General features: G+C 43.0%; 1 protein-coding gene across 1 annotated transcript; it reads right to left on the bottom strand.

The window, feature by feature from the left end:
• Window positions 1-10,644: 10,644 nt before the first annotated feature.
• Window positions 10,645-18,783, bottom strand: LOC128419182 (phospholipase A2 inhibitor and Ly6/PLAUR domain-containing protein-like). Its single transcript, XM_053399598.1, has 5 exons — window positions 18,702-18,783; window positions 16,393-16,521; window positions 15,233-15,382; window positions 11,916-12,062; window positions 10,645-10,817 (listed from the first exon to the last, which is right to left on the bottom strand). Exons 1-5 carry the CDS (start codon window positions 18,781-18,783, stop codon window positions 10,645-10,647), a joined length of 681 nt encoding a protein of 226 aa, XP_053255573.1.
• Between the last annotated feature and the right edge of the window lie 4,626 nt (window positions 18,784-23,409).

The raw sequence follows: 23,409 nt of genomic DNA on the forward strand, positions 1-23,409 counted from the left end.
TTGAGAAGTTCTGGATGTCTGACTGTGCAGGGGTCAGAATGCCCATGGAGACCAACTTCGTGAAGGACAGTCAGCTTGGGGAGCGTTCTGAGTTCCAAAACCCTGAGGTGTTTCAGTCAGCGCTAGGGAGTCTGTTGTATCTCTCTCAGTGGAGCAGACCAGACATAGCGTTTGCTGTGAATCTGCTCAGCAGCGAGGCTACAAAGCCCAGTGTGAATGCCTGGCAAGGCATCAAGAGAGTGTTGAGGTATTTGCAGGATACCAAAGAGTTTTGCCTCACGTTGTCAGCTGAAGGTGACTCACGACTTACGTGCTGGAGTGACAGTGATTGGGCTTCTCTTGGGGACAGGAAGTCTGTGTCTGGGCTGGTGGTAAAGTACGGGGAATCCCTGCTTGGGTGGAAGTCCCAGAAGCAAAGTCTTATTGAACTTTCTTCCACTGAGGCTGAGTTCAGTGCGTTGTCGGATTTGTGCAGGGAGTTGGACTTCTACCGGTGCTTGATCCAAGAGATCTGTGGGGATTGTTGCTTGCCCATAACTGTTTGGGGAGACAATCAACCTTGTCTTAGGTTGGCAGAATCTGGACAGTTCAAGTCCAGAATCAAGCATTTGGACATACACTTCCAGAATGTATGTCAGAGTTTCCAGGCAGGTTGGATACGGCTCAAGTATTGTTCGAGCCAGGAGAACCTAGCTGATGGGTTTACCCAACCCTTGACGTTCCAGTGACATGGGGAGTTCTGTGAAGGGTTGTGTTTGGGGTGAGTTATACTCACAGTTCCCCTCAGGATGCGAGACGAGAGGGTGTGTGAGGAGAATCAGAACTTACAGGGTTAAACAGTTCTGTGTGACGTCTCACATTCTGAGGCGTGGTTATGTTCACATACGGGAATCTTTCTTTGTGTGTGAGTTTCCTTTCGTTTTGGCTGAGAGACGAAAGGATGTCCGCTCTCTCGCCGGGCTGATTTATGATGTTTTTCTTCTCATTAAAGGCTGTTGGAGATTAGCAAGAAGCCTGCTTTCAGTCTGATTTATTATCCACACACAAGGCAACACTTTCTACCGCTGCTAAGAACTCTGCTATGGACTCTGCTAAGAGAGCTCTAGTTTTTACTATCGGCACAGGCGTCCATCGGCGCAGCAAAAGTTTGCCGGGCACCATCTTATCTCACAATATATTGGCATGAGTGTGTTCAGGAGCCAGGGCCTTTGACCGGTAGGGCTTCTCAGGACTGGGGCTTTCCTAAATTTTTTCTGAAGAGGCAAGATGCGGCTGCACAGGTGAGGCCAATTGGTAACTCACAGCAGCTGGTGGCAAGAGCCAGGAAGGCATATTAGGTCAGCATTTCCCTTTGCCCCTTTGCCACAGCAACACACTTCCTGCCTTGCTGCATTTGGCTTCTTGACTACTGGCTTCCGGACCCCTGGACCCTTGGCTTCATGACTCCCGGTTCTCTGACCCTTGGACTCTTGGCTTCCAGACTCCTAGCTTCTGGACTCTCATTCCTGCACCCACCCAGCCGTCTTGCCCCTGGTCCCGACATCCTCAGCCGGGACATCAACCGCCTGTAAACTGGACCGTGACATTCATTTTGCTTGTGTTTAATAAAGTTAAAGACGGAGTATTCTACTTTTTAATTACTCCATAATTTCATAAATATTTTACCTGACATAGTTGAAAGGAGGGGGAAAACCATGCTTAGTGCAGTTCAGAAGCTATGTGCTGTATAAAATTTTATGCAGTTCATAGTTCAATCATGGAACTCACTTCCACAAGAGGCAGTGATGGCCAGCAGCTTAGACTACTTGAAAAGAGGATTTGACAAATTCAGGCAGGGCAAAATAACCCACAATCTCTATGTTCTACCTCCACTTTCAAAGGAAGTTTGGTTACTTCCTTGAAAGCGAAATATGCTTCTCATGTTTCCACCCCATCACTCACCAATGAATAAATTTGGCTGAAAAGATTGGAGGCAGTGTAGGTATTTCAGCACACTCCTATGCACTGTTGGTGGAAGTAGTAACCATTTATTTCAAAGGGATTACAATGCAATTCTATACCTGTCTTCCTAGATGTAAGTGTCACTGATTTCAATGGGTTCTACACCCAGATAACTGTGTACAGTCATACCTTGGGTTAAATATGCTATGAGTTGAGCGCTTTCGAGTTGTGTTCCTTGGCAACCCGGAAGTAACGGAGCGCGTTATTTCCGGGTTTAGCCGCTTGCGCATGGGCAGACGCTCAAAATGACGTCATGCACATGCGCAGAAGCGGCAAAAAGCGATGCGTGCGCAGACGTGCCGTCGTTAGAAACGTTTACCTCTAGATGCGAATGGGGCTCCGGAACGGATCCCGTTCGTATCTAGAGGTACCACTGTATAGTTCTGTCTTGTGACTTCTTCAAGGTATTGTTAGGAGTTTTGGTTTCTCTGGCGCTTCCCTCTATCTCCCCTGCCTCACACTCTTTAATCCTACAAATACAGCCACTGTTTAAGAATCTTCTCTCACTTACACAATCACACACAAAGTTTCCTGTGGAATAAAATTATATTTGCAATCTATTTTGTCCTCACTTGGATTTTAAACTCAATCCAAGAAACCAACCTTCACTGAGTTGCTGTGGCATTTCCTCTCCCAACAGTTTCATGTAAATGTTGAATAGCACTGAGGGCAGGACAGAATCCTGAGGTTAATTGTCACAGTCCAATGGCTAAGGCTTTGAAAAGGAGACCTCTCAGTTGTCGCCTTTCCAGGCTCAGTATACCCAACTTCCTCATCCATTTCACATAAGGCTTGGTTTACAGATCCTAAATCAATTTTGTAGTCCTTCTTTGCACATGTTCCAGTTCCTCAATATCTCTTTAGATTACAGCGTCCAAAACTGACAGAGACAGTAATTCTGGTAAGGCCAGAGGTGGAGGAATCTGTATTTATATACACGGTGGGTGGTGTGTCAATAGTAGAAGAGTTTATACATAATGCTCCTCAGATGTGGAATTGATGGCAGTTACATGTAGGCCATTTTATCTGCCTAGAGAAGTAACTGTGACAATTATCATAGCCGTTTACATTCCACCTGATGCTAATATCAGAGCGGCACTTTCTAAGTTATATGACGTCATTTCTAGGCAGCAGCAAATCCATCCAGAGGGTGCTATTGTTGTGGCAGGGGACTTTAATCAGGCCTGCCTGAAGGCAGTCTTTCCTAAGTTTGAACAGTATGTGAAATTCCCCACTAGAGGGAAGAATATTTTCGATTGTGTGTATTCCAATCTGAAGCAGGCATACAGTGGAGAATTGCTTAGCCGATAAGAAAACGAGACAAGTGTGGCAGGGACTGCAGCACCTAACCAACTACAAGGGCAATAAAAGGAACATGGTTAAGGCTGATGATGTGTTAGCGGAGGAGCTGGACATCTTTGCCCGCTATGAAGTAGAAAGATCAAATATCACGGCTCCTGCCTGCCAGCCTACAAACTCTCAGCCACTTATTCTATATGACCATCAAATGAAAGCTGCATTGCGGGCAGTGAATCCCAATAAAGTTGCTGGTCCTGATGGGGTGATGAGGATAGTGGTAAATAAAAACTGTGCTGATCAACTAACAGGGTTCCTGACAAGGATTTTAAACATCTCCCTACAGACTGATTGTGTTCCATCATGTTTGAAAGCGGCCACCATTATCCCAGTCCCAAAGAAAACAGCAACTAACTGCCTAAATGACTACAGACCCATTGCATTAACATCTGTAATGATGAAATGCTTTGAGAGATTGGTCCTTCAACATCTTAGGACATGTTTTCCACCAGATTTTGATGAACACCAGTTCGCTTACAGGAGAAATAGGTCAACAGACGATGCCATAGCCACAGCTTTTCACCTTGCAGCGAGTTATCTGGAGAAACCAGGGAATTATGTCAGAATGCTGTTTATTGATTATAGCTTGGCTTTTAATACCATCCTTCCGGACATTGTTTTTAAAAAGCTGAGGGACCTGGACCTTTCTTCTACCATCTGTGATTGGATTAAAGACTTTCTGAGGGATCACACACAAATAGTGAGAATTGGGCCTGTTACATCTTCCTCTCTGAAGCTCGGCATTGGCACCCCACAGGGATGCGTGCTGAATCCCTACCTGTACTCGTTGTATACATATGACTGTATCTCATCCGATCCATCTACTGTGATTATTAAGTTTGCAGGTGATACCACCATAATGGGTCTAATTACAGGTGGAGATGAATCAGCCTATAGGGAGGAGGTTCATAAAGTCCTGACATGGTGCCTAGAGAACAACTTGCACCTAAATATCAGTAAGACAAAGGAGATAGTGTTGGACTTTCGGAGGAAAAGAGGGAACTAGCCTCGTTGTAGATCAGGGGGGCTGTGTGGAGAGAATCTCTTCCTTTAAATTCCTGGTAGTCTACCTTAGTGAAGACCTCATTTGGAAAATCAATATAACCCAGGTGGTTAGGAAGGTCCAACAGAGACTTCATTTCCTCAGGGTCTTGCGAAAGAACAATGTCAAACAAAAACTGATGATCTCCTTCTACCGGTCCACAATAGAAAATGTCCTTTCATATTGTATTACAGTGTGGTACACTGGTTTGACAGCCACAGACAGGGAGTCCCTACAGAGTGTGGTGAATACATCATGCGCTGTCCCCTGAGTTCACTAAATGACATCTCGGGAGACCACTGCCTCAGGAGAGTGAGGAAAATTCTTAGGGATGACTCACAACAGGGCCAGCACCTCTTTAATCTCCTACCTTCAGGCAGGAGATACAAAATTATAGTCAGCCGCACCAACAGGTTAAAAAAAAGTTTTTATCCGTGGTCTGTTGGGCTGCTGAATGGGGGGAAAAAATAGTGGTGCAATTGACTGTGGGATTCAGCCTCTGTGGTGTTGTCAGTTATGGATAACATCCTCGCAACCTTCTCAACCCCAACCAACACTCTGTTGGTTCCGGCAGCAGAAGACTTCATAGAAAACTGTCAGCAATACAGAGTTCACGCATTCGTAGAACATTTGTTTCTCATAACCATTCTGACATGAATTTATTATAAACGGTATTGTGGGTGAATCAGAAAGCCATAAGTATTAGACAAGATTATGAAAGACGGTTACGACAGCAAGAATCTCGGTTTATCTTTATGTTTAAAACCATTCATCCTTGAGGACTTAATTCTAAACTGGATCTCAATTGTTTTATTTCATTCTTTACATTCTGGCTCTTAAACTGTACTGTATCTTTAAGCTCAATCTCCTGGTGATGAGAACCACCTGGGGTCGGCTTTATAGGTTTCTTGCAACATGTAGTCAGTAGCAGTGGTTACATAACTTTATGGCCACTGCTCCATAGATATTATACCCCATATAGATGAGGTATGTACTTTTCATTTTATTTCATATTGAATTGTCATTATAGTTCATGCGTATCAGTTGTAATAATTTGAGTTATTGTAAGTTACCATGTATATGCAGGTCATCGTTTCAATAATTCATTTGCAGTTTATGAAGCATTTCTGTATCCTTCTGCTGTGCTGAAGAAGAATTCTACGAAACAGTGGGTATATCCAGAATCACTGTTCACTACATCTGTTTGCAGACCACCTCGAAGGCGTTGGACGTCATAAAACAAAGCTTTACAGCTTGTTTTCATCAGATAAACTAATTAGCATGCTACCAGGGGATAAATCCCCGGGGGAGGATATGATACCACCTGAGGTATTTTTATCGAACCAGACGTGGTGGGCCCCTATTTTAGCATCTCTCTTTACCACTATTAATGCTACTCTTAAGATTCCACCTAACTGGAAACAGAGCATAGTCATCCCAATACATAAAAAGGGGGACCCACAAGATCCGCGTAACTACCGACCTATTAGCCTGCTGGACATATCATACAAGGTTTACTCTAGATTCTTGTTAGAGAAATTAATCGAGTGGGCTGAAGAAACAAAGCTATTCCATCCGGAACAGGCTGGCTTCTGTAAAGGTCATAGTACATCTGGCCAATGTCTTGTTCTATTTACATTGATTGATAAATACCTAAACAGGTTCAACTGCAAACTACACGCGGCTTTTGTGGACCTGACCTCCGCTTTTGACTCCATCCCTAGAGATAGGCTATGACAGAAGCTTAGTTACACCAACATAGATAAGAGACTCCTCCACCTTCTTATGGAAATTCATAATGACATATCGGCCAGAGTAAAATTTGGCCCTCTGGGAGCTCTTTCTGATTCTTTCCCTCTGAATAAAGGGGTCAAACAGGGCTGCCTCTTGCCCCCTTTTCTATTTAATTTCTACATTAATGACATCGTTACAACCATGAAGGCCCTAAACCAATCTGCCCCCTCTTTACAACAGCTCAAGATCCCCATATTACTCTATGCGGACGACATGGTGATACTGTCTTTAACCAAGCAGGGCTTAAACAACATGCTCAGAGGGCTCATGACATATTGTGATACCAACTCCCTCAAAATCAATTTCGCCAAAACCAAAATCACATGGTGATACTGTCTTTAACCAAGCAGGGCTTAAACAACATACTCAGAGGGCTCATGACATATTGTGATACCAACTCCCTCAAAATCAATTTCGCCAAAACCAAAATTCTTACTTTTGGCACGAAAACTCGGAAGCCATTCTGGAATTTTGAGGGCCACTCTATTGAATATTGTTCAGCATTCAAGTATTTGGGCATCACTTTTCAGCATGGGCTTAGTTGGTCAGCTCACCTAAATATGACCATCCTGGCTGCCCGTAGAACCATCAAAGCCTTGGAGAAATTCTTCTATGCAAAAGGCGGCCAGTTGGTTCTTCCAATCAGAAAAGCATTTATCAGCAAAGTCCTCCCGATGTTACTGTATGGGGTTGAAATCTGGGGGTGGAATTTAAAAACACTACAACGGCTCGAGATTCTACAAAACTCTTTTGCACGAAAGTTACTGGGCCTCCCCAAGGGCTCGGTTGCTGCACAGTTAAGAATAGAACTGGGCCTCCCCTCTATTGTTGCAAGAGCCCACATTAGAATTATTAGTTTTTATTGTAAATTAATCAAAGCCCCAGGCTCCCTACTAGCCAGGCAAGCCTTTTTAACTTGTGCTCATAACAACAAATGGTCCAAGGCCATGGAGATTATCACGGCACGCTACTCCCTCCCAGATCTTGACACGCTGTCATCTTGGGACCATCATAATATCCGGGCCTGGATTCTTACAAGAGACGAGGCCATGGACCGGGCACAGTCCACCACAGCTCGCCTCTCCAAGTGGCTCCCTAAAGTGAAAGTGGTAAGATCACTTGCCAACTACTTGATAGACCTGACGGAGCCCAATTTGAGAAGAGCGTTTACCATGGCCCGTTTCCATTCTATACCCACGGCCTTCTTGCAGGGGATTTACTTTAAGACCCCCATTACTCAGCGTCTATGTCCATGCACAATGAATGAAGTAGAGGACTTCATACACTTCTTTTTCTACTGCCCTATTTATGAGCTAATAAGAACTAAGCTCCTCCTCTTGATCCCGCCCACCATCACATCTAAGGAAGACTGTTTGAAATCGCTTCTTGTGGACGCAAATCCCCAAATTTCACGTGGGGTGGCAATCTTTATAGTGCAGGCTTTGAAACTCAGGGCTACACTGACTGGGTAGTGTGTCCCAGACCTTCTTTGTATTACCTTTTCAACCTAATGTGCCGAGCCTATTTTGGGGCCATTATATGTTTTATATACATCTGCATTTTAGATTCCCGGCGCTGGCAACTAAATATTTACATTATTGTTTTAGGGTAATTTAAATGTCACAATGCCAGTAATATCGTTTGAATTTTGTTAGGTTGCTTCTCTCTAGCATTTTTGTCTTATCCTGCTATGGCTGTATGCTAATGCAATAAAGGTTTGATGATGATGACTGTATTTGGTTTCTCATGTTGTTCAATGTTCTGTATAGACTATATAAAGAGTTTATATTGATATTGCATTGTTGTACTTGGTCATCGTGTTGCCTTGGATATTAATGATTTGTAGAAAAATTGCCAGCAATCCAAGAAGATTCACCCCGTCTTCCACAGATTGGTCTTGTTACCGGTTGTACCTGCACACCCTTACCAGGCACCGAGACAAGCACCTCCGCCTCTTGTCATGGTAGAAGGAGAGGAAGAGTATGAATTAGAACAAATTTTAGACTCCAGGATGTGAAGAAAGAAGTTGCAATACCTGATTGTGTGGAAGGGGTATTGACAGGAAGAAAGATCATGGGAGTACACAGAACATGTCCATGCACCATATTGCCAACTGTATTTTCTCTTCCCTTTCTTTCTTTTATGGTGTTTTCTCTTTCACAAACCCTAAAATCATCATCATTACCTTCAATATTGCTATTAATTTTATTTAAATATTCCTCTTTCTACTCATTTCCTTTGTATTGGTGTGTCTATTGTATTTGCTTATACTAACAGAATATAGATATCTCTAAATCTCAGAATTTAAGATATCTCAACCACATGATCATATGAAACATTGGTCTGAGCTTTAAAAATAAAATAAAATGTTTAATGTGCTGCAAGTAGTGGTGGTGGGTAATCTGAACCTGGTGCCAGTAACCAGGTTGAGAGGTGGAGTAGTGGGCATCGAGAGACTGGGTGAGGAAAGGAAAGCTCCAAGGTAAAAATGGGGAGGGCCTGTCATTGGGAGTTGGGGAATGTGCTTGTGACATGTCAATGCTGTGACCTGTTTGCAAAGCATTTTGAGGATGAAGTTGCTTGCATCCACTGGGAACTGGTACAGCAGATGAATCTCAAGGGGTGTCCCGAGCACTGTCTAGCTTTCTCATGTTGGAAGCGTTTCAGCTAGTAAGATTCAAGGACATTGCCCCTTGCCCCTCTTGTCTGAGGAAAAGAAGAAGAGTTTGGATTTGATACCCCGCCTTTCACTCCCTTTAAGGAGTCTCAAAGCAGCTAACATTCTCCTTTCCCTTCCTCCCCCACAACAAACACTCTGTGAGGTGAGTGAGGCTGAGAGACTTCAAAGAAGTGTGACTGGCCCAAGGTCACCCAGCAGCTGCATGTGGAGGAGCGGAGACATGAACCCGGTTCCCCAGATTAGGAGTCTACCACTCTTAACCACTACACCACACTTCCCTTCATAAGGAGCAGGGAGGGGAAAGTTGACCATGTAGGGAGGTTCTTGCAAGACAGGGTGGTCCCTGCCTACTTGAAGGAGGCAGTGGTGTGCCATCAACACAATGGGTTACATGGACCCCCACTCCAAGTCATTTCATGGTGGCCCTTGAAGTTGGAACTTCTGGGAAGGGACTTTTGGTGTGGAATGGCATATGACATCATCAATCAAGGTCAGGAGGGCTGGTTCATAAGCAATTGACAGGAGGTAGTATCCTTATACTACTGATGCCTGCTGTATGCATGACCAATGTGTTCTGCCAGGCTGCTCAGTCAGAGGAATTTGGGCGGGGGAGTTACTGTGTATGTCACCCTGTCTGAAGGCAACTAGAAGAAACAGATAGACCAGTTTCCATGACCCTGGCCTGTAGATCAGTGTCAGGAGACATGAATGGCTAAGTCCAGGAATGATACACCATTGAATGGAAAACTGAACCTGAATCCTGATACTGAAATTTCACCGTGATTGCCCCAATGGTCCTGTAACTTTCAGCCCTCCTGTCTGCTTTATAAGCTTCCGCATTCTGAAGTATGCATTCAAAAGAAGGCTTTATAATGCAAAAAACCTAAAACTTAATGTTTTGATTTCTGCCAATAGGTGGAGCTTTATGGCTACTGAAGGATAATGAGCATAATAGTCACAAATCCAATACATTCAGGATTGGCACTGTCCATAAGAAATCCATTTGCATCAAGACTTAACATAAACTTAAAAGAACTTACACAGTCATACCTCGGGTTACAGAGGCTTCAGGTTGCGTTTTTTTTGGGTTACAGACACACCGAAACCTGGAAGCACTGGAATGGGGTACTTCTGGGTTTCAGCAGTCGCACATGTGAAGAAACGCTAAATCGCACTTTGCACATGCGTAGAAGTGCCGAATCGCAACTCACATGTGCACACACATGTGCGCATACGCAGCGCTGCGGGTTGCGAACGCTGCAGGTTGCGAACATACTTCCGGCACGGATCATGTTCACAACCCAAGCCTCCACTGTAATAAGTCTAAATCTTAACACTATATTCAGAACACCACACCAAAAGGAAGAGAGATAGAAAGAGAAAGTGAAAGTCAGGTTCCTTCTGGCCTCTTACTACAGTCTGTATGACCTTGAAGAAGAGATAACAGAAAACCAGTTTAACCTAGCTGTACTAAGCTTCTCTGAAGGAAGCTTCTGCTTGTTTCTTTCACACAAATAAACTTCCAGAGCCCTCTTCAATCAATCAGAATAGGAAAGATGTCCACACACCAGATGAATATTTTCTACTTCAAGAAATGCAAACTGGCAATTTTAACCCCTTTTTCTGTGCCACTTGCTTTCCTTTTCCACCACCAAAATCAAAAAAGTAAGAACCAGAGATCCTGAGTCCTGGATTTCACCACTAGGACTCCAATTCCCTCTCATTGCTATGGATTTTGGAATAAACAAGGAGGAGGTCTACACTGTCCTATTCACCCCTCATGCTCAAGCTGGTGTGAGATTTGTGAATCATTATAACAGCTTATTTGCTTAACAAAAAGGAGAAAGTTCCCAAATCTGATTGTTCTTCTTTCATTTTTCTGGATGGCACAAAAATCTGTTGTTCCACAGCCTTGGAAAGTGAACTTATGGAGCTGAATGAGAGCTGGAGGGGAAAGGAAAGAAATATTGAGATTAGTCCTTTATCCAGGGAATTGGAGATTGTGCCTGTGATGGTAAATGGGACCCCTGACCATTACGTCCAGTCGTGACTGACTCTGGGGTTGTGGCGTTCATCTTGCTTTATTGGCCAAGGGAGCCGGTGTACAGTCATTTGGTGAACCAGAACAGCGCACGGAAATGTCATTTACCTTCCCACTGGAGTGGTACCTATTTATCTACTTGCACTTTGACATGCTTTCGAACTGCTAGGTTGGCAAGAGCAGGGACCGAGCAACGGGAGCTCACCCCGTCGCGGGGTTTCGATCCGCCGACCTTCTGATTGGCAAGTCCTAGGCTCTGTGGTTTAACCCACAGCACCACCCGCATCCCTGATATGAATTTTAATAAGTTATAAATGTGTATATTTAAGAAATCTGAAAAATATCATAATTTCATTGGAACATGAATATACAAAATTTTCAACATCAGAAGTTCAGGGGGAAAAAATCTCAAATGTAAATCAACATTGCCATCATACCCAAAGTAGTCTCAAGACACAAAGATTGTTAATAAACAGGTTATATTTATAAAATATAATGAAATTAGAGAATCAGATAATAGGCCTAATTAGCTAGTTTAACCAAATCAAATTCTTGTGGGGAAGTGAGTTGCAAAAAAAATTGGAGGAATTCTATCCCTGCCATCTCCTGGACATGTTTAAAGCCACATGCTGTGGCCACACAGCAAGATTTGAAAACAACACTCCCTCTCTGGTGTGTGAGCCATGAGTGTGTGAACCTGGCATGAGTCCACAGTGTGATGCAGCCTCAAAAAAAACAAAAACAAAGCTACAGGTGTGGAAGAGAAGGTGCAGGCAGAAGAGAGTGGAAATTCTGATGCACAGCTATATATCCTTGCACTAATGGTCTGAGTTCTTCTGACGAAACACTGAGGAAGGGTACAGAGTGGGGCCATTGATCCCTCTCACTTATCCAGCAACATGAAAGGGAATTGAAGAGGATGGAAGGGAGAGTAGGAGGGAGTCTGCAGAACCCAGCCAATGAGTTGGCTCCCCCCCCCCCCGTCTGAGTACCAATGTTACCTATATTAAGAGCTCCTTGAAAATCAACACACTGGGTCTCATTCTCAAGACAGTTGATGGTCTTCTCACTTTTACATCTTTTGGTTCCATTTGAATAGCAGGCTGGGCACTGCAGACCATTTTCAGCCAGCAAGTTGCGATCAGGAACTGCCAAAATCCAAAGTATAGTGAGCATGCTAATCACTTTGTCTTTGTATCTGTTTGTTATATTTTTGAAAAAAACCCTAGGGCCTTACAGTTTTTTGGGGGGGCTGCAAGTACTCTTGAATAAAATATGATCAAGGCACAATCTGCATTCAGGGCTGACCATAGGATAAAGTCACCAGTGGAGTCTGAGATGAATGACCTTTACCAAATTTGAGGTGGGGCATTGTGAACTTTCTTTTCCATCTCAATCTCCCTGAAGGTTTTCATGCCATCTATTACGGTGTAACCTCTCTGAAAATATAGTCCCCTGTTTTTGTATGGAGATTCTCTCTCTCTCCTGCTCTTTAACAATGAGCTATCCATGAGTTTCTGTGAACCATCCTGAGACCCCCAGGTATAGGGTGGTATATAAATTCAATAAATAAAAAAATTAATTTAAGAGAACGCTGTAAGGTAGGGACTTATCTTATGCACTCTCATAACTCCCAGCTTAGATAGTGCTTATTTTCCCAATTAAAAAACTGACCAGAACCAGCTCAAGGGTGATTTAGGAGGACACCTGAATAAGATAGGTGGATTGTAAGGTTCATTTTTGGAATATTCAATTGAAAGTTAACTTGAAGGGACCATAAATTAATTATGAGCTGTTCATGACCTTAGATATCCAGTTATATTGGTTGAAATAGATCGTTCACAGGGTAATCGTGCATGGGGAGTGTTATAAAGGTGTCTTGAACTTTGTATTCTTGGACCAGTTTGTTGATGTTGTTGTTGTTGTTGTTGTTGTTGTTGTTGTTTACTTATCCACTGGGTTAAATAATCTGGGCAAAATTCTTAAATTGTGTCTCCTTAGATACCTCTTAATCCTAGGAAATAATATGAATTATCTCTGAACCAATCTACTTCTGATGTGACCGTTTGGGGAAAGTGGATCATTAAAATAACAGATTAAAATAACAGATTAAGACAGCAAGACATCAAAGGAATGGGGGCTTCTCCATGTGTAGTAATAAGACCAGCATTAGGTCAGCAAATCTAGAACAACAACAACAACAACAACAACAACAACAACAACAATAATAATAATAATAATAATAATAATAATAATAATAATAATAATATCTTTATTGTCATTGCCCCCTCTCAGGGACAACGAAATTACTCGACTGCTCCATAAAAACACTAATTAAAACAATACAGTATAGTACAGCAAGGAAGATTAGATGACTTTCAAAGTCCAGGCTTCCCATTCAGGGCTGAGATCGCTCTGGAGAAGAAGCTGTTAAGACGGCTCGTTCTTGTCTTCATCGTCCTGTATCTCCGTCCCGACGGCAGGAGCTCGAAGAGACAGTGACCAGGATGCGATGGATCTTTTACTATGTCCAGTGCCTTCCTATGGCACCTTGTGGCATAAATCTGCTCTAAGGTGGAGAGTGGGCAGCCAACAATGCTCTCTGCTGCCTTAACAACTCTGCACAACCCCATCCTGTCCTGGGTAGTACAGCTTCCGTACCACACACATAAGCCATAAGTGAGCACGCTCTCAATGGCACAGTGATAGAAGGCAAGCAGCAGTTTCTGCGGAAGATGGTTTTTCCTTAGAATTCTCAAAAAGTACAGTCTCTGCTGCGCCTTCTTCACAAGCCCCCTTGTGTTGACACTCCAGGACAGATCCTCTTGTAATTCAATGCCCAAAAATCTGAACGTTGTTACCCTCTCCACACAGACCCCATCAATCAAAAGTGGCTGGATATTGCTCTTCTGTCTCCTGAAGTCCACCACAAGCTCCTTTGTCTTCCTTGTATTTATGAGCAAGTTGTTAGCTCTGCACCACTCTGTCAGCCGCTCCACCTCATCTCTATAGTGCGTTTCACCCTCCCTTTCAGGGATGAGCCCAATCACGGTTGTGTCATCTGCAAATTTGACAACCCTATTACTAGGGTGAGCAGCGACACAATCGTACGTGTAGAGAATATAAAGGAGCGGACTGAGTACGCATCCCTGTGGTGTTCCTATGTTAGTCTTAAGCATTTTAGAGGTATAAGGGCCCAACCGAACCCTCTGGGAGCGGTCTGACAAAAAGTCCAATATCCACCCACAAAGTGATAACGGAAGCCCCAGATCTTCCAGTTTAGACATCAGACGCTGTGGTAGAATGGTATTAAATGCCGAGCTGAAATCTAAAAAAAGCAGTCTGGCATAACCCCCCCGCTGCTCCAAATGTGCAAGGACGGCATGGAGGGCAATCGCCACAGCGTCCTCTGTCGATCTTTTTGTTTTATAAGCAAATTGGAATGTGTCCAGTCCCTCTGGTAGGCAGGCAATGACATGATTTCGTACCAGCTTTTCAAAGCACTTCATGATTATAGGTGTGAGTGCTACTGGACGAAAGTCATTCAGATCTTCCGGGTTAGGTTTTTTTGCTATTGGAACGATAATAGAGGACTTTAGGCAGGATGGAACAATAGCCTGGGCTAGGGATCGATTTAAAATCCCAGTGAAAACTCCTGCTAGTTGATCTGCACAAGTGGGATGTGACCGTTCTCAAGAAAAGAAAGCTGCCAAGGCGAGGATGCTGCAGTGTCTATGGGAGGGACAGGACATCTTCTGGTGGATGTCTTCATTGTAAGCCTCAGGTTGTATATATTTATAAATACCCCATATTATAAATACCCCATATCACAGTGTCCTTTGTGCATTATGGTCCCACAGGAAACACATACCCTTGGTTAAAGCACACCAGGTACCTCTGGAATCTCAAATCACTTGGATATAGGGACGGTGTGTAACAATATCTTAACATCCAGCAAAAACATGGCTGGGACAAGGGGCACTGGCACCTCCATTGTGCTGTTTCAAGGGGCAGGAAGAAGGAGAGGCCTGGTTGGAAAGGCAACCCATCCCTTCTCAGTCAGAGAGATGTAGCTGCCTAGTAGGTCCCTCTTTTTCACAGTTGCTCCTCATCCTTGCCTCTCCATCTCCACCCCTTGAGACGCCCTCATAGTGCTGTACTGCTCAACCCAACCTGTAGCCATCTGGGGCTGGCTCACCCCATTTGAATAAGGCACAGGTCCTCTGAGTACTGCTGATTGACTAAGGATCCAAGCCTTGGCCAAGTCCAGTGCAAAGCCCTAACATGCTAAGGATTCTAAAATGCTTCAGAAACTTACGGCTGAGAGTTGCATTGTTGCACAGTTCAGTGTTGCAGCAGTCATTCTTTGTCTGAAAGAATTTACCATTCCCTGCAGTGAAGCTGTAATCACCTGAGAAGCAATCGCGGGATAACGAGCATCTATTTAAAAGTTGCTCTTGGGGTTTCCCTATGAAAAAGAATGTGAAAGAAATATCTAGATCTGGAAGAAATATGCAGGTCCGTTGCTCCTAAGGCACATTAATTGTAATGGTTCCAATTTTCTGAGTCGACTGAATCAGGACATTTTCCAACTAACAATATGGAAAGTATTATTCAATTTGGCTTTCTAAAGATAGGTGCTGTTTATTTATGTCAATGTGTGTGCATGGCTATATCAGAAAAGGAAAAATATCAAAATATTTTTTCCGTAATAATTCATAAAAGATACAATAAAAACTATATTAAATGTAAATTGTTGTTGTTGTTGTTGTTGTTGTTGTTGTTGTTGTTGTTGTTGTTGTTGTTAATTTCTACCCCACCCCGGTGGAACAGAAAAGTTTTCTGCAGGCATTTAAGAGTTCTGCTCTTTGCCACAAGCAGGGGTCTCTTGCCTCCTCAATCCAAATGACCAGCCTCTGCTTTTATGGTTCTGCAGTGACAAAATATAAATACATCTGACATGCACTGTACTCTCTCTGCTAGTCGATCATAACAGTTTACAGGTTGGGGAAAATGCTTCCCTGAACTCCTGTGTGCCCAACGCAAGACACTTGACAAGAAACTTGCACTGCACCAACCTCACTGCCCCCTTGCCCCTCTCCCTCCAAAAATGTAGCAGTGATGTTCGGAAATATGGTCAAGTGTGCACCACCATCCCCCTAGGATTGCCCCAAGACATTTTGGTACTCAAGGCGAACTACAAACTGCCATTCCTTACTTCAGGATTGGGAAGCTGTGATCCTCCAGATGTTGTTGGACTACATCTCCCATCATCCCTGACTGGTGGCCAGGCTAGCTGAGGCTGATGGGAGTTCTAATTCATCTAAAGCTGAAGTACCACAGCTTCCTCATCTCACTTTTTGCATAGGTGAGTTGCCCCACCATCAACTTCTATATGCCACTAGAGCCCTTAAAGTTCAACTATCTTAACTTGGATCTAATCCAACAGCAAAAGACAAAAAGTCAAGCAAATCATACCTATATTTGTTCGCAGAGCACTGGCAGCACAGAAATCTTGAAAGGACTCACAAGCTTGTTCATCATAGACATTATCTGTCAGTTCAGCACTTTTGATTTTGAAACGATAGCTGCAGTTCAGAGGTAATGCTGAGGAGAGGAACAAAATATTACTTAGTTGATTATTATTATCATTAAGATTATTATTATTTGGTTTTGCTGCTTGCTTAATTGTGTGCTTCCCATAGTCATTGCATTGGCCAGTGTGAGGACAGGATCCAGGACTACGGTTGAACCAATCTATCAATTTCGCTTGCTCTTAATTTCTAATTTTTCTAATTTAATTATATATCTGCAACCACTTCCTCCAAGAAGCTCAAGGTTGTATACATGCTTCTTCCCTCCCCCATTTTATCCTTACAAGATTCTTGTCAGGTAGGTTAAGACGAGGGATAGTGCCTGGTCCAGTGAGCTTCATGGCTGTGTGGGGATTCAAACCCTGGTCTCCTGGATCCTTGTCTGACAATCAAATCACAACAGCACACTCGCTCTCTTAAATTCAGCTCCCCAGATTTCCACAACCAATGAGTATTAGAAAGGAATCTGGAACAGCACTAGAGGGTTTATGTGATCTGTTCCAAGGTGTAGAATTGAAGGCTTCTTTCTTTTTAAAATGTATTTAATTTCTTCGTGCTATGGCCATACTTTGTCTTCTTTCCTTCCCATTCCGGAGGAACTTTTACCCTCCATTGCAAAGCAATTATTATTCTATCATGTTTTCTAAGACATATTTTCTCCCCCTCCACTCTAAAGAAAAGATTGTTCACCTTCTTAGCACTTTCACTGCACTTTGAAATCATGCCCAACATTTTCATCTGGCAATCTCTCGCCTTTGCAATCATCCCTCCCTCCCAGTTTCCATACCTACCAGTCTGTTTGTGGTTGTGTGCATCTGCACACACTTAAATGTCCAATGTTCAAATGTTAAAAGATCTCTCTCTCTCTCTCTCTCTCTCTCTTTCTTTCTTTCTCTCTCTCTCACGCACACACATTTTACACCCACCCCTATATCTGTATATGTATGTATATCTAGATCTATAATTAATCTACGTATATCTATGTATATGTATAAGACATCACAAGAAATAATCTCGTGACTTGACTCTCCTCTATTTCCTCTTGGTAACCCAGCAGTCCTTGCTCTCTATGATGTTGATCTACACTCCTAACTCCCCTTCCCTCCCAAGAAGCAAGTTCTCTTCAGTGTCCTCTAAAGATTATCAAATGTTCCCCATCTTACCTGGAGAAAGCAGGGCCAAGAGGAGACATGCGCTCAGGAGTGCTTTCAACATTCTAGAAATATTAGGACACTCAGAGCAGAGATGGATCAAAAAGGGAATTGATGCAGGTAGAGGCTTACCTGGATGGATTTATAGGCCATGGACTTGTGTCAGAGGGAACACTTGGGAACAAATAGTTCAGGGAGGTCTGGGAATGGGAGTTGTTTCTTCACCACCAAAGATAAAGAGGGACATACTGAAATTCAAAGCTCACTGTCAGAATTGTCGGAATTATTTCTCTATGGTCTCAGTAGTTGTTCATAGACACTTCTCAGATTTCTTCCTAATAATAATAATAATAGTAATTTTTCACTTTTTTTAACCCCACCCATCTGACTAGGTCACCGCAGGTACTCTGGGTCGCTTCAAGCAAATACAGAAGCATAATCAAATATCACACATTAAAAACATCCCTTTGCAGGGCTGCCTTCAGAGGTCACCTGAAGGTTTTATAGTTACTTATCACCTTGACATTTGATGGGAGGTCATTGTAAATTGTGGGCACCACTACCAAGAAGGCCCTCTGCCTGCTTCCCTCAGAACTCACTTCTCAAAGTGAGAGGAACATCAGAAGGCCCTGAGAGCTGGATCTCAGTGTCTGGACTGAATGACAGGGGTGGAGATGCTCCTTCAGGAAAAGCCTGGATAATAGATCCATATGGAAAGGGCTGTGGGTGCACATGGATGAAATGGAGGCTTTCAGCAGTAAAATTGATCCTGCTGTCTTGGCCGTGCTTTCCAAAAGGTAGAAGGGATGAAGTGAGACTTCAGGAGTTGAATGTGCCAAAGACTGAAAGAGTGCCAGGTATGAATTAGTCACCCACACAATGATGAGGAAGGTCTTGATTGGAGCCATCAGTGGCCATGGAGCTTCCTGCATTAGGGAGCTACACAAACATGGCCATTCTCTGAACCAGTCGAGTGGGAGGTACCAGGCCATAGGCAAAGGCCACTTGAGGAAGAGACATTGTTGGTTCAGCTCCAAATTACCCCCAAAAGCTGTTACTGCATCCACACAGAAGAAGAGTGGGGGTGGTGAATCAATCTCTTCATGTGAAGACAAGTAAGACATACGTAGAATGTAAGGATATGTATCTGGAAGTAAAGGAAATTCTGTTTGCGGGAGGCTTTTTATTTTTGCCCCAGAGGAAATACATAAGAACAAAGCTGATGAGATGGAGAGCTACAGAAAAAAGAAAGTAGACAGAAATTGGTCCCATTGGCTTCTTCTGCATCTTGGCAGGTGATGAGGTTGGGGTGAAGAACATTAGGCATTCTATGGCCTTTATGGGGTTAAGGGCACACTTCAGACATCTGCCAATCCTTAATTCCTTGCGGGGGATTCTGACCTGCCACGAAAATGTTGGGAAAACATGGAGCAGTGGGACCTAGGTGTACATGTTGGGTTAATACCCAAAGGGATGCAGGTGGTGCTGAGGCCTAAACCACTGAACCTCAATGGCTTACTGATCAGAAGGTCTGCGGTTCGAATCAGTACTACGGGTGAGCTCCTCTTGCTCTGTCCCAAATCCTCCAAATGAGCAGTTCAAAAGCATACCAGTGCAAGTAGATAAATAGATACCCCAGCTGAGGTAAGGTAAACGGTGTTTATGTGCGCTCAGGCACTCGTCACAGTCCTCTATGCACCAGATGCGATTTAGTCATGCTGGCGACATGGGCCATAAAGCTGTCTGCAAGCAAACACCAACTCCCTCGGCCTGAAAGTGGAGATGAGTGCCGCACCCCAAAGTCAAATTCAACTGGGGTGAACCATCCAGGGGTCATTTTCCTTTACCATCACCTTCACCTGATACCCAAAGTTCACCTAACAAGTAGTGAGTCCTTTTCTCACTGTCTTTTCTCAGGAAGTCACAGTTGGAGGCTATAGTATACAGCTGGCAGTCTTGGGGAGGGCTGCTTCCATACAAGAGTTAGACAAAATCCTGTCCTGCCCACATTTTCTGAATTTGCCAAAATTTGGTTTTCAGTTCCTCCAGAGGATTAATTTAGCCTTCCTCCCTGCAGGGTAGACTTCCCAGAAAGCATGGAAACCTAACTGATTATTTGAATACTGTGTGCATGTGGTCAGAGTTTTTCAGTAATTATTAGTAAAGTGGCTAAAGTTGAATCTGATGCAGTACATTGAATCTAATACAGCGCTTCTCTGAGACTTTATTGTTTTATGCAGCCAGGCTTCAATTTTTCTTTAGTAATCTTAATTTTTAAGTTTTTATTATTTTAAAAGCATACAATTCAGTTTTATGAGGTTGTATCTACATAGCAATTCTAAAGCAGAAACTTCTTAAAGAATCCTGAAAGGTTTTGGATAGTGAGAGTACAGAAGGTTATCTGTCAGCAGATGAGGCAGCTGTCTCATGAATTGGTGCAGGGCAGCAGGGAAGGTGTCAACTCCCCCTGGTAGGGACTACGGACAGCTCCAAATGAGCAACTTGTTCAAAGAAGGCTACCAAGTCAGTTGAGGTCATCTGACTATGCCCATCATTAAAGCAGAACAACTAACAGCAATGGCTAATACGGCCAACCATATTCTTCAGTGCCTACCTCTAGCCCTCATTTGCTATAGACATGTGCACAAACTGTTAATAGTATCACATCCAAGGTCTATGGGAAGTTGCTGGGTCCTTCATGGATAAAGGTCTTTTCCGAGCCAGTGCCTCTGTCTTTCCTCTTGCTTGATGTGAAGTCTTACTGAGTTGGAAGGAGCGAAATACTTTTTCTGATCTTTCAGGCCACTAATCAAAGTGCAATGAGAGTCTCAAGGTACTGCTCAGGTGACTGCTCAGCTGCCAAAGCTAGACATAGCTCAAGACTGTTGAAAGGTGCCAGGGACACACCGGTACACACTGAATAGAATACAATGGCTCCAAGATCATCACTGAGAGCTAATTAAATCAATTTATGGAACTTTGTCCCTCCTTATTCTAATTGTGTCAGATTGTTGGGACAGGGAGTGATACTTTGACTCAGCTGATCTGTTTAGTGATGACTGTCCTTAGCCACATTGTCTTGAATTGAACCCAGCTAGTTGTTTATACCAGCTTCAAATCCCATCTTCCATTTTCAAAAGGTGAGAAGAACTGTGAAATACTACAGCATCCTTCTTGGAGCAGCTGATCAGATAATAATAATAATAATAATAATAATAATAATAATAATAATAATAATAAAATTTATTTGTATCCCGCTGTCCCCAGCCAAAGCCAGGCTCAGAGCAGCTAATATCATATAAATAAGACAATATGCATGATACGATATACAATATGCAAATAAAATAACATTCAACATTCATTAAAATAATATAGAATAATATTAAATATCAGCATTTCAAAATTAAACAGAAATCCACTCAATCAGTTACAATAAGTAATTTCTAAACTCCAATCAATAAAACAACAGCAAACCACAGTGCACAACATAATACAATACAAAATGAGAAGCAGAGACTGGAGGGTGGGGCAAGGCAGGTGGAAGGAGGCCCTGTCTGATGAAGTCTCTCCCCTCACAGTTCTTCCTCCAGGCACTGTTTCCTTATGAAGAATCCCAGGGCCAGGGGGTGGGGCAAGGCAGGTGGAAGGAGGCCTTGCCTGATGAAGTCTCTCCCCTCCTGTGCAAGGGTACAGGACTATCATGACAGGAGGGCAGTAGCTCACTTCCATTGTGGCCTCATGACTCTCTCCCCAGTTGACACGCTAGAAACTGCTCTGGCTGTGCTCTCTTTTTGCCTGTCTTCTTCTTCTTCTTCCATTGCTTTGGATGCAGAGCAATTTCCTGTTCATACCACCACTCAAGGCATTTTTTAGCCACACAGTACAAAAGTCACAGAGGACATTCTGCACTAAGCTGTCTATCTTAGGGTGTTTTTCTTTACTTCATGTTAGACCTACTTAGCAATGCAACTCCTTTCTTGATAGCCAAAGGTGCTTCTCAAGTGTCCCCTCCCAACCATCCCAATAAATATATTTGGCTGGAAGGATTGTCCTGGAGAAGATAATCTAATTGATCTTATTTATTGGCAGGAGTGTGTTCAGGAGCCAGGGCCTGTGACCGGTAGGGCTTCTCAGGACTGGGGCTTTCCTAAGTTTTTTCTGAAGAGGCAAGGTGCGGCCGCACAGGTGAGGCCAATTGGTAACTCACAGCAGCTGGTGGCAAGAGCCAGGAAGGCATATTAGGTCAGCATTTCCCTTTGCCCCTTTGCCACAGCAACACACTTCCTGCCTTGCTGCATTTGGCTTCTTGACTACTGGCTTCCGGACCCCTGGACCCTTGGCTTCATGACTCCTGGTTCTCTGACCCTTGGACTCTTGGCTTCCGGACTCCTAGCTTCTGGACTCTCATTCCTGCACCCACCCAGCCGTCTTGCCCCTGGTCCCAACATCCTCAGCCGGGACATCAACCGCATGTAAACTGGACTGTGACATTCATTTTGCTTGCGTGTAATAAAGTTAAAGAAGACAGAAAAGTATTCTACTTTTTAATTACTCCATAATTTCATAAATATTTTACCTGAGATAGTTGAAAGGAGGGGAAAAACCATGCTTAGTGCAGTTCAGAAGCTATGTGCTGTATAAAATTTTATGCAGTTCATAGTTCAATCATGGAATTCACTTCCACAGGAGGCAGTGATGGCCAGCAGCTTAGACTACTTGAAAAGAGGATTTGACAAATTCAGGCAGGGCAAAATAACCCACAATGTCTATGTTCTACCTCCGCTTTCATTTTTTTTTATTTATAATATTTTTATTAAACAATTTTTATATTAATGCAAACAAAACATACATAAATAAACAACAAACAATAACAGAACAAAAAACAAGTACCATTTCATATCCTAATTTCTTTAACCTTTCTTCCTCGACTTCCTCTTGCCTCCCGTTTCTGTATTCCAAATTCTTATAATTATTCAGCGAATCTTTCCCTTATTTTACTATAAATTTATGTTAATCATCCTTATTCTCTTTGTCTTAACCAATACTAATAGTAACCATTTATTTTAATCCAACATCATTTTAACTGTCATTAATTTTGTAATATTTCTTTAAATAGTCCTTGAACTTTTTCCATTCTTCTTCCGCCGCTTCTCTTCCCTGGTTTCGGATTCTGCTCGTCATTTCTGCCAAGCCCATGTAGTCCATCACCTTCATCTGCCATTCTTCCAGTGTGGGTAGATCCTGTGTCTTCCAGTACTTTGCAATAAGTATTCTAGCTGCTGTTGTAGCGTACATAAAAAAAGTTGTATCTGTCTTTAACACCCCCTGGCCGACAATACCCAAGAGAAAGGCCTCTGGTTTCTTGGGGAAAGTATATTTAAATACCTTTTTCAGTTCATTGTAAATCATTTCCCAGAATGCCTTAATCTTCAGGCACGTCCACCAGAGGTGAAAGAATGTACCTTCCTTTTCTTTACATTTCCAACATTTATTGTCAGGCAAGTGGTAGATCTTTGCAAGCTTGACTGGGGTTATGTACCACCTATAAATCATTTTCATTATATTTTCTCTTAAGGCATTACACGCCGTAAACTTCAACCCGGTGGTCCACAACTTTTCCCAATCAGCAAACATGATGTTATGACCAATATCCTGAGCCCATTTAATCATACTTGATTTTACCATTTCATCTTGTGTATTCCATTTCAGCAGCAGATCATACATTTTTGACAAATTCTTAGTACTGGATT

The sequence above is a fragment of the Podarcis raffonei genome, chromosome 8 (assembly GCF_027172205.1).
Source record: "Podarcis raffonei isolate rPodRaf1 chromosome 8, rPodRaf1.pri, whole genome shotgun sequence".
Taxonomy (NCBI): domain Eukaryota; kingdom Metazoa; phylum Chordata; class Lepidosauria; order Squamata; family Lacertidae; genus Podarcis; species Podarcis raffonei.

Bases quoted from the DNA above. Each gene is read 5' to 3' on its own strand.
- LOC128419182 (XM_053399598.1), bottom strand. From the start codon at position 18,783: ATGTCTTACTTGTCTTCACATGAAGAGATTGATTCACCACCCCCACTC. The intron at 15,383-16,392 runs GTATGATTTGCT...TCTTTTTCATAG, and splicing joins TGCTCTGCGAACAAATATAG to GGAAACCCCAAGAGCAACTT. The intron at 10,818-11,915 runs GTAACATTGGTA...TTTCCCCTCCAG, and splicing joins TCAAGGAGCTCTTAATATAG to CTCTCATTCAGCTCCATAAG.